General features: G+C 34.2%; 3 protein-coding genes across 5 annotated transcripts; 1 reads left to right on the forward strand and 2 right to left on the reverse strand.

Moving 5' to 3' along the window:
* Positions 1 to 2,553: 2,553 nt before the first annotated feature.
* LOC121116239 (uncharacterized) lies at positions 2,554 to 4,160 on the forward strand. 2 transcript variants are annotated; one of them, XM_040710487.2, is made up of 2 exons: positions 2,554 to 2,686; positions 2,913 to 4,160. In XM_040710487.2, the coding sequence occupies exons 1-2, from the start codon at positions 2,569 to 2,571 to the stop codon at positions 3,932 to 3,934; spliced, it is 1,140 nt and encodes a 379-aa protein (XP_040566421.1). In that variant the 5' UTR covers positions 2,554 to 2,568; the 3' UTR covers positions 3,935 to 4,160. The 2 variants fall into 2 exon arrangements, 1 of the variants encoding a protein (XP_040566421.1); XR_011779602.1 differs by lacking the exon at positions 2,554 to 2,686 and adding an exon at positions 2,699 to 2,857 and having other exon boundaries at positions 2,913 to 3,047.
* Positions 2,871 to 6,691, reverse strand: Ttc30 (tetratricopeptide repeat domain 30). 2 transcript variants are annotated; one of them, XM_071887583.1, is made up of 10 exons: positions 6,508 to 6,691; positions 6,408 to 6,430; positions 6,189 to 6,350; positions 6,021 to 6,129; positions 5,855 to 5,972; positions 5,555 to 5,794; positions 5,287 to 5,502; positions 4,957 to 5,227; positions 4,556 to 4,900; positions 2,871 to 4,496 (listed from the first exon to the last, which is right to left on the reverse strand). In XM_071887583.1, the coding sequence occupies exons 3-10, from the start codon at positions 6,231 to 6,233 to the stop codon at positions 4,176 to 4,178; spliced, it is 1,665 nt and encodes a 554-aa protein (XP_071743684.1). In that variant the 5' UTR covers positions 6,234 to 6,350; positions 6,408 to 6,430; positions 6,508 to 6,691; the 3' UTR covers positions 2,871 to 4,175. The 2 variants fall into 2 exon arrangements, with proteins under 2 accessions (XP_071743684.1, XP_040566686.1); XM_040710752.2 differs by having other exon boundaries at positions 6,408 to 6,507; positions 6,568 to 6,676.
* A 59-nt stretch (positions 6,692 to 6,750) lies between these two features.
* Positions 6,751 to 10,215, reverse strand: LOC121116498 (4-trimethylaminobutyraldehyde dehydrogenase). The gene is made up of 3 exons (XM_040710753.2): positions 9,174 to 10,215; positions 8,973 to 9,108; positions 6,751 to 7,996 (listed from the first exon to the last, which is right to left on the reverse strand). The coding sequence occupies exons 1-3, from the start codon at positions 9,462 to 9,464 to the stop codon at positions 6,912 to 6,914; spliced, it is 1,512 nt and encodes a 503-aa protein (XP_040566687.1). The 5' UTR covers positions 9,465 to 10,215; the 3' UTR covers positions 6,751 to 6,911.
* Between the last annotated feature and the right edge of the window lie 9 nt (positions 10,216 to 10,224).

A 10,224-nucleotide genomic window follows, 5' to 3' on the forward strand; every position in this document is an offset into this window, starting at 1 on the left:
ATTATCATTATTTTTAATTCTTGAAGACAGAACATCTAAGTATCAGGGGGGTCCGCCCCCAAGATAATATTGTGAGGGGACTTAGTTTATGAGTAAAGAAAATAAAAAGATAAATAATAGCTAGGACCGTTGAATAGTTAAATATTCGGACTGATTGAATTGATAATAATATATATTCTGGGGCACGTGATATTCTTCAAATGTCCAGTTATATAATTTTTCGTGCCCGCAACATTCCTTTGAGCAAATTTCTTTTAGTCTACTAATTAGATTTATAAATATTTGAATTAAATAATCCATTTTTAGACTAAGAAATTGTACACAACCTGTACACTACTTGTACACCATAAATGTTATATATAAAATAGAATATAAGTAGGAAAGGTTGCTAATATTTAAAACAAATTAACGTTCCGATAATTTTGTATAATATCTTATGCATTATGCTTCTTTTTAAGTCTGATGCTACTACATTACATTGGTAAATAATTAAGTAAAGCCTAAAAAAGACAAGAGTTTGCTCCTCATAATAATAGTACATAGATTAATAGTCATTATCCTCTCACTATTATTCATAACAATAATCCCTCTCTAACAAAAATAGTGTGAAATAGAAAAATGATGAGACAGGTGTGAAAATGACCATCACTCTCAACGTGTTCATTTAATAATGCTCCTATACCTCTAATAATAATAGTCATGGGGTTTCTTTTAAAATATTTATCTGACGTGAGGATTCTAATTATGTAGATACATGCGTACACTAGATCACGAAAGATAATTATTATTAATATCATAAATAATCATTATCTACATATATTCCGTTTTTGCTAGCTTCAAAAGGACTCAGGACATATTATTAATATGTTCCTATATTATACATACATATGACGTATCCATCAAAAATGCATCTTAGTTACATTCCTTCTCTACTTCAATCAAATCCTAGGTAAATAAACAGTAAAAATAGTTCTATCTACAAACAATCAAATGTACATGTTCCTATTGGTCAATCTGATTGGCTCTTAATTCCCTAAATTAGCTACTAATAATCAATCAATCAATCAAATCTCCATCTCTTTTTTAATGGATCTTGATTAAATCTCGTTAACCATATACTGTGTATCTATTAGTTATAAAAGGAATGATGAAGAACCTTGATTACTTTGGGAGTCGAATCATTGAGAGGAATATTGAATAGTTATAATGATGTTGTAGTTCTTCTGCATTTACTTACAACAAGATTGTAAGATTTTTGTTTTTAGCGTTCAATGCAGCGTTCAATTGATAAAGTAAAAAAAATAAATTGCGGTTACAAGGCTTATGTAAGGCTGAATAGGTAGGTTGAGGTAAAAGACTAGCCCTTTAGCCCGGGGTATACTCTCTTATAAAATCTTAGTGAAATACATGCTGCTATTTTTTTTTTTTAGGAATAGTCATGCTTTAGGGCAAATCCTGGTTTATAGAATTTTAATAGGGAAGTAATAAATTTGGTTTAAATAGGATCCCTTGGGTTTGTGAGAGATTACAAATAAAAAATAAAGCGTTTGGTTGAGCATATTTTACGAGCTCCAAGATATTAAAAAAACGCCATCAAAGGCTCAATAGTAGTGTTGGATTGGTCATAATACGACATTCCTAAATCAGTCTCCCCCACCCCCTCCTTTAGTCTTTTTTTTTAATAATCGGCAAGGCATTTTTTCACCATTCATCTGTCCTAAGGTTATACTAAAACTTCCACAACTGAAATGACGTAGTTAGTAACTACATTATTTTAGCTGTTGTAGTTCCCACAAAATACCAATAAAAACCCGTATAAAAGGACTTATAAGACCGGTTCTAAGACTGGAGAGGACTGAACCAAATTAATAAGGACTGATACAGTACTACTTGTAATGAAAAAGCCATCACTCCTTTGTCGAATTAATGGATTTGAAGGGCAGGAAGCACTAGAATATTGAATATTGGAATGTGGACAAAAATTATTTTTAAAAAAAGATGTAGAATATCTATTTTATAATTATATATATATATATACTTCAGGCCTCCTTCAAATTGTAAAAATAAGCCTAATAGGAGATGAAAAGGAAATGTTTTTAAAAAGCATATTGTTTAAATAACTTTTTTTATTAAATTCACAACAAATCATTATAAAAAATGAAAAAAAAAATCAAAATTTTGATAACTTACTCTCATTTTAGACAACATAGTTTTAGTAAGGGGGGTAACACCTGACTGGACCCTCCCTTCCTTATATAAAATATAGAGAGACCCTAATATATTTCCATCTCCCCCTCTAAAAAATAACGCGAGCCTCACCAATATAAAAACGCTTCCTACGCCCCTCTATAATTAATAACTAATAAGTAACAGAGGAACAGTTCACTTTGATGAATCTATATTTCCCGAACCGGGATTAAAGCCATTCTTGAAGGGTTAAAAAGTATATCTTGTAGGGAAAGTAACGGAAGAAAGAGAGAGAAAAAGAGAGCGGGCGCGCAATCTTTCCCACATGTGGAAAAAAATGAAACCCTTTTTATTAGGACGGGGAATTCTAGTTCAGTTAAAATGAATATGTTGAATGCATCAAAGGCGAGGTGCCTCTTGGAACAACTTCGTTTAGCTTGGTTTGTCCGATGGGAGCTCTACACGAAATATAGTGCACTGAGTAATAAAAATAAAAAAGGTACGTTACGTATTAAGTTTTGAATTGATAATGTGACTTTCAAAAAGAGCTTGACCGGTCCTTTTTAGTGTCAATTTATTCATTTGATTCTTCATTTGTCTCATTCATGATAAATCAAAAAAACAAAACGAACAAAAAAAAAAATAAAGATTCCTTAGGAATTAAATTAAGGTCAATAGTCTCATTTCATTTTTCAACTCACTCCTAATCATGTCCTCATTTACAGAATACCTCGATAATTTAACTTGGACGGACAGTCTTTTTCCTTTAGAAGAGGATCCCTGGAAGGAGTTGTCCACTCTTACAAGTCTTGAGCCTTTATCTGGAACTCTTTCCCTACAATCTATTACACCTCAAAATGAAACTCAGCCTTCTCCAGAATCCAATCTTAGGAAGCGGCAAGCAACCTCTTCCTCGCCAAAAACACCCAAGAGAGCAAAAGATGCAGAGTCTGACCCAGAGACTCGAGAATTATCACCAGAGCTTCAACGACTTGCTAATCAACTAAACTCTTTCTCAGAGAATGAAGATGATCTCCGTACATATCACTTGGTGCTTAAACGGGATCAGTTTGAGGGATTCAAACGTATAGCTCATTGGGAGACTTTGGGGCGTGAAGGACCTCAGCCCATGAATCCTTTAAGCTGTAAGTTTGTTCCTGAGGCCTACAAACAGGATGGAGAGATGTTGATTGCTAAGGGTGATAAGGAGCCTTTTCTCTGTGCGTATCCCAATTGTTTCTATCGATCTAATCGCAGAAATAATCTTCAAAGGCACCTCACTACCATGCATGCCCTTCTCAAAAAGCCTATTTGTTGCTGCGGAACTCATTTCTTCGCCAAATTTGACTACCGCGAGCACATCAAGCAAAAACATATGACCTCAGGCTATGGATGTGAGATATGCAATAAGGTTTTCAACCGAAAAGCCTTGTATGATCGTCATGTGAGAACCCATGATCCAGGGAGCCGATTTATTTGTCTTCTTTGTCGTTATGCAACCCATCACAAGGGAAATATGGAACGTCATACAAAGGTCCATAGTAACTGTGGACAATCTGAAGCAGAGAACAATTTCTTTAAAGAGGAGGAATTGAATTTACCGAACCCAGACCTCTCTTCTTATGATAATCCGTTTAATTTTCCTTCAGAGTTTTTAGACTCCTCCCTGGGGGAAGATCTAAAGCCTCTACAATTTTTGTCCTCCCCATCACTACAAACTAGTTTACCTCTCAAGTTCGAATTTTAAGACTTTAAAAAAGCTTTTTGCAGAATCTGTTCTATTCATGATTGATCTCAATTTTATAAGACTGTATATTTTATCTAATAATTAATTTATCTTTAAGTGTATTTATTTTTAATTGTTTTGTGAATGTATGTCACCATTTTTTTTATTTAACTTTTTTGAAAGTTCCATAGTTTATGAATTAATTGATGTAAAAAAATGAAATATTAATGTAATTGAGTATAGTGAATCCCAGCCGTTGATTTTATTCCATTTGTAATTGAAGTAGAAGAGCCTTCAAGAGCCTTGCCTCGTACGTAACTGTATTCTTTCCTTTGTGAATCTGTGTTTCTTCTAATGGTTGTTCAATCACCGTTTTTACACCTCTTCCATATATTTCGCAATGATCCAGAAATTGTATACACTCTTCAATAACCGAATCCCTCACGGTTATCATGTGTTTTGACAAATTTTCAATGAGGGAAAGGAAGGATCTCTTTGCGTAGAACCATGTATCTGTTCCCAGTTTCTTATTATAGGGCTCAAGGCTTTTAATCACTCGAGAAATTCCGAATTCATAATTCCCCTAGGAAAGCGGATTGGCCGCTAAAAAAAACTCTTCATTGATATTAAATAATCACTCACCTTGGCACAATATAAAGTGCCAATGACTAAATTCACAATGCACAGGTGAAATACTTTCTTGTCTGCATCATCATAAGCAACCGTTTCCTCTTCTTTTTCAATTTTCCTCATAAGTTCTTCAGCTTCTTCATTTTGAGATGTCATTATATAGGAGACACACAAATTTGCAAGTACTATTGCGGAAACGTTGAGTATAGAGTCAAAGTTCTTGCGAACTATAGGTTCGTAAAAACCCGTTGCCTCCTTAAACTTATTTTCTTGCATAAAGAGAACATGGGCTACATTCAATTTCCAAACATCGCTTTCGTTACAAAACTCAACAGATTTCCGAAATATCTTTTCCACCTATATTTGTTTCATTCATTTATTTCAATGCATTTGATTTTCTTTAAATTACCTACCTGTTCATACATTTCTAGATCCCAATATATTTTAGCTTGAGCCATGAGTACAGGAATATATTTCGCAAGTACATCCTCATATTCATTTACAGATCGTTTCAAAGCATCATCTTCATGATGATTCCGTGCTTCTTGTACACGTTTTGTACATTTTCGCAACTGTTCTGTATGTTTGGAAGCTATCACATCAAATTTTCTATAAGCTTCCTCAGGAGATGTTTGTTGAGTGATGAGAGCTTCTAAAAAGTCATATAAATGCGGACTTAAGTATCTAGAAAATTAATTTTTGTTAAATCAAAGTTTCAAGATTATGTAAAAGAAAGTTATTACTTATATGTTAAATGAGCGTTCTCCGCTAAAACGTCAGCAGCTAGATCAAAGTATTCATACTTGCAATATAGTAATAGTAAGTTCCCAAAAGTTTCAGGAGGGAATGGAGATTGCTGCAATAAGAATTGTAGTTTTTCAAATCCCTCTGTAGGTTTTGATTCCATGTTCATTAGAGCTTGATTATGAAGTGTAACAGCATCTAATTCATCCTCTGATCTATTTAAAGATACTTTATTTGACAAAAAAATATACCTAACTAAAACATTACCTCGGTGGCATGTCAGTGAGAGCTTCCTGAGCAGCTTCCACATTTTTTAGTAAGAATTCGATAGCTGCTTTCAAATTAAATGCTTCAATTAGAGCTGTTTCATGAAGCGTTAGCGTGTTTCCGACACTCCGGACCTCAATTCCTTCGGTTTGCATTCCCACACTCAATTCTGGGTGCTCTCTTATTCCCTTTTCAATTATATCAGCTATATGTTTCAATGCAGGAGCAAAATCCTTCACTCTGTAAAAAAAGGAAATCTGGTTCATAATTCATAATATCCTCCTCTTCTTGGTTTCAAACCTATAATGACATAGTGCAATGTTGTAGGATAAATGTGGATCATAACCAATGACTTGTTGTGCTCCTATAAACTTAGCAAGTGCTTCTTCATATCTTCCCTCCTTATACAGCAAACATCCTATGAATAACTATAAATAATACACAAATAAACCTGATATATTAAAACCTCTATTAATTTCAGTCTCAGGGTCTGAATCTGGGCATTTATCGACTAAACTTTTGGCTCCAGCTAGATCTTCTTCGCCATATTTAATAGCAGCTTGTAACTTTAACATCTATGAATGAAAAAATATCACTTCTGTACAAATATAGCTATGAATTAGTCGACTCTTACGTCATGTTGTAATTCAGGATTTTCTATTTGAACAGTAATCTTCATTGCTTCTTCATACAAGCATGCTTGGTACAAGGACTGAGCATAATAAACTCTATAGTCATCCACTTCAGGATAATAATTGGTGAGTTGTTCGTAACAATTAGCAGCATTGACAAAATCCTAATTCAAAAAATTTATTTATCTCATTCTGCAATTTCTTAAATTTTTTGTAATTACCTGAGTGTAATAGTAGCAATGGCCTAAAAGAGATAATGCAGCCCTTGACGTTGGATTAGAATCATAGATATAATTCAAAATATTGATCGCTTCATTATACCTACAAAAACCGGGTATTGATAAGACTTTTAACTACTAATGTGTGATACTGATACGTCACATTTGATCTCGGATGAGTAAATATATTGTTTTTGTATGATCTCCATCCTTGATTTGAACGTTGGTCATCTTAACGAAGAGTGTTTCTTACTTTTATACTTAAATCAGTCAGTACCTCAGGTATTAGAAGAAAGCTCAATACCGTACCTTATTTGAAAGCAATGAAATGACTCACTTTTAAATATAATATTGCATATTTATATATTTGTATAAATAATAAATGTACTTCTAAAATAATTACAATAAATAAAATGTATTTATAATTCTGAAAAAATTTTGCAAAGAAAAAACAAGCTCTCTACATAGGATATGTTATTCAATAAATCATACTATATTTGATGGATTTCATTCTTTGTAAAGTAAACCACAGTCAATATCACCGGCTTCAACATAAGTTGTTTTAGTTTGAGTATAATATTCAATAGCTGCTTTACCATTTTCTCTTCCAATTCCAGACATTTTATAGCCTCCAAAAGGCACTTCAGGAGTACAAATATTAAATGTATTAACCCAGACTACTCCAGCATCAATGGAATCAGCAATTCTATGAGCCCTATTTAAATCTTTAGTGAATACTCCACCAGCCAATCCAAAAGGAGTATCATTCGCTCTGGACACTACTTCATCCTCAGACTCAAAAGGAAGAACACAAGCCACAGCTCCAAAAATTTCTTCCTTTACACATTTAAATGAATCTTCAACATTGCTTAAAATGCAGGGAGATACATAGCTACCTCCACTTAGATCTCCATCAATTACTATTTTTTCTCCTCCACATTCTATCTTAGCACCTTCTTCCTTGGCTTCTTTAATATATTGAAGAACTCTTTCAGCATGTTCAGGATGAATAGTTGCTCCAACAGTTGTATCTTCTTTTAGAGGATCACCTACTTTGAGATTCGTAACTTGTCTCACAAATTCTTGAAGAAATTCATGGTAAACACCTTTCTGTACAAATACTCGAGTTCCATTCGAACAAACTTGACCTTGAGAAAAAAAATTTGCCATTAAAGCTCCCTTAACAGCATTTTTCAAGTCAGCATCATCGAATATAATTAAAGGCGATTTTCCACCGAGTTCCAGAGTAACATGTCTTATTCCATCAGCACCTGCCTTCATGATTTTTGTGCCTGTAGCAATACTCCCTGTAAATGAAAGCTTAGATACATCAGGATGAGAAGATAATAAAGCTCCAGTCTCTCCTTCTCCTTGTATGATATTAAAAACTCCATCAGGGAGTCCAGCCTCTTTGAGAGCCTCAGCTAAATAAAGAGCTGTGAGTGGGGTAAACTGGGACGGCTTATAAATGAAAGTATTTCCAGAAGCAAGAGCTGGAGCTACTTTCCACGTAGCAGTTTGTAAAGGATAATTCCAAGCTCCAATTCCAGCGACCAATCCAATAGGTTCCTTGGTGACATATGCAAAGGAGCCTGAAATAAAGAAAATGAACTGTCATAATATATTAAAGCATTTTGGAGGAAAAAGTATGTTAGACCTCAATAAATTCAGTGACCAAATGAATTCTATAAAGTTTGTAACATCTAAAAAATTGAAGGTTTTCCTTTAAATTTACAATACAGATGCTTTTAGGTTAAAAGTTTATGTCAAAATGTGTTAACCGTGTTCCTTGAGGGCATACATTCCCCAATAAATAAATGTACGCAAGAAATATGAATATAAAATAGGAGTGAAGCAAAATTAAATATACTCCATAATATTAGAGTTTTATGTAATAGAAATAGGGCAACTCTTAGTAAGTTGATAATAATGAAACAAAACAAGTTATAGATTATTTATGATCAAGTTATGGGTTACATATCGTAGGGTGAGTGCCAAATTGTCTTAACTCAAGCTCATATTTATTTTACAGAAATAATCATGGAAACTCCGCTAAACGGTGTTTTCTAATTTGTACAATAAAATGGATCTAAGAAATGCAGAATAGGAGTCTTCGTTATTAAATATCAGACAACTAGGATGACATTTAGGCAATAACGTTAATATTTCGAGGGTTGAAGATTAAATAATCGTAACACAAAAATTAAAAATATTAGTGGTATTGCCTTTGTCATCCTAGATGTCTAACATTCAATGTTAATATTTAAAAACATAGCAATTCAGACATTTGAAATTAATTTCTTAGATTAATTTTATTGTACAAATAGGAGAACACCGTTATTCATACTTAAGGCCTGGAGTTTCCAGGCTTTTTTCTATAAAGTTAAAATTTGAGTTACGACGATTTGTAACTTTTGAGTAATGACAATAACTCGATATGAAATTGAAAGTAAGAGATGATGAATTGTGATATTAATACAGTTAAACCCGTAGGAATTCATTTGAACTCCTCATGATCTTAGAACTGAATTCCTTGTTGTAGACAGCAATGATGAACTCAACACACACCTCCTGCCAGTTTATAGTATTCTCCTTGAAATCCATTATTAGCATATGCCCCATAATATTCTAGAGCACCTATAACAGAGTCCATATCCATCCGAGCCTCCCAAATGGGCTTCCCGTTGTCCAGGACATCCATGATCTACAACAGAAAAATGAATGAGTATGGAAAGAATGAGATGGACTTGAGAAGAACCCTCCACTCACGGCCACTTCCTCCGTCTTCGCTTTCAAAATCGTGGCAGTCCTCCTTAAAATCATGCCTCTTTCAGCAGAAGGAACGGACTTCCATCTCCTAAAGGCGTCTTTCCCTACTCTGACGGCTTCATCCACATCCTTGGCTTCAGCAATCCCGACTTTGCAAAGAGTTTGACCACTTCGAGGTTCCTTGTTCTCAAAAAACTTGGATCCACAACCTTCAAAACGTTTTCCATTAATCCAGTGGAATGGCCCCAATGAAGCTGCACGTCTAATCCCCTGCATCACTTCTTCTGACATGGAGCTGGATGTTGTTGATATCAACTTCAAAGCAAAGCCGGTTAAAAGTGTTAGCGTACGTCCAGATGTTCATCCTTGACAGCTCATCTAGCACTCTAGAGGGAGAGAGAGAGAGAAACAAGAGAGGGAGAGGAAGAGAAACTGGTTTTGAGAAGGCGTTGATTTCTTTCCTTCATTTCTATTGGAGGGTAAGCGTTCAGCGAGGTAGTGAAGCAAAGAGTCCATTTCATTTACAAATGAAGGAATTCAAATTGGAGATTAAATTGATGTATAGGGGTTCTGCCATATTTTGGATATCAAAACCCAAGAATCTGCTCTTAACAGATGAATAAGAACAATATGACGTCATATTTTATTTTAATATGACGTCAAAAATATCATCTACTCTCATTGGGTAATAAAAGTTTTTTCCCTCTTGTTGGGAGAAAAAAAGGCCCCCCCCCCACCTAGGGAGAACCCTTTGATACCGTCAGTTACTGTGATATCCAGCCCACGGGTTTTGTAGCTATGAAGATGAAGTATATGATAATATTTAAAATCTTAAATAATCAGAAGTACAAATAGTAGACATTAACACAGTCCACTATGTTTATTAAAACCGTAGCAATACATTTGAATAACTAAAACCGTCATATATAAATGTACAAATGAATAGAATGGTGCTCGTTTTTTTTTTTGTTTTTTTACATTTTATTGTCAACAAATCTAGGAAGGAAGTCTCATTTTGCAAGGAAAACCCCATGTCACTCATGGAGTCTCT

Source organism: Lepeophtheirus salmonis, chromosome 4 (genome assembly GCF_016086655.4).
Source record: "Lepeophtheirus salmonis chromosome 4, UVic_Lsal_1.4, whole genome shotgun sequence".
Taxonomy (NCBI): domain Eukaryota; kingdom Metazoa; phylum Arthropoda; class Copepoda; order Siphonostomatoida; family Caligidae; genus Lepeophtheirus; species Lepeophtheirus salmonis.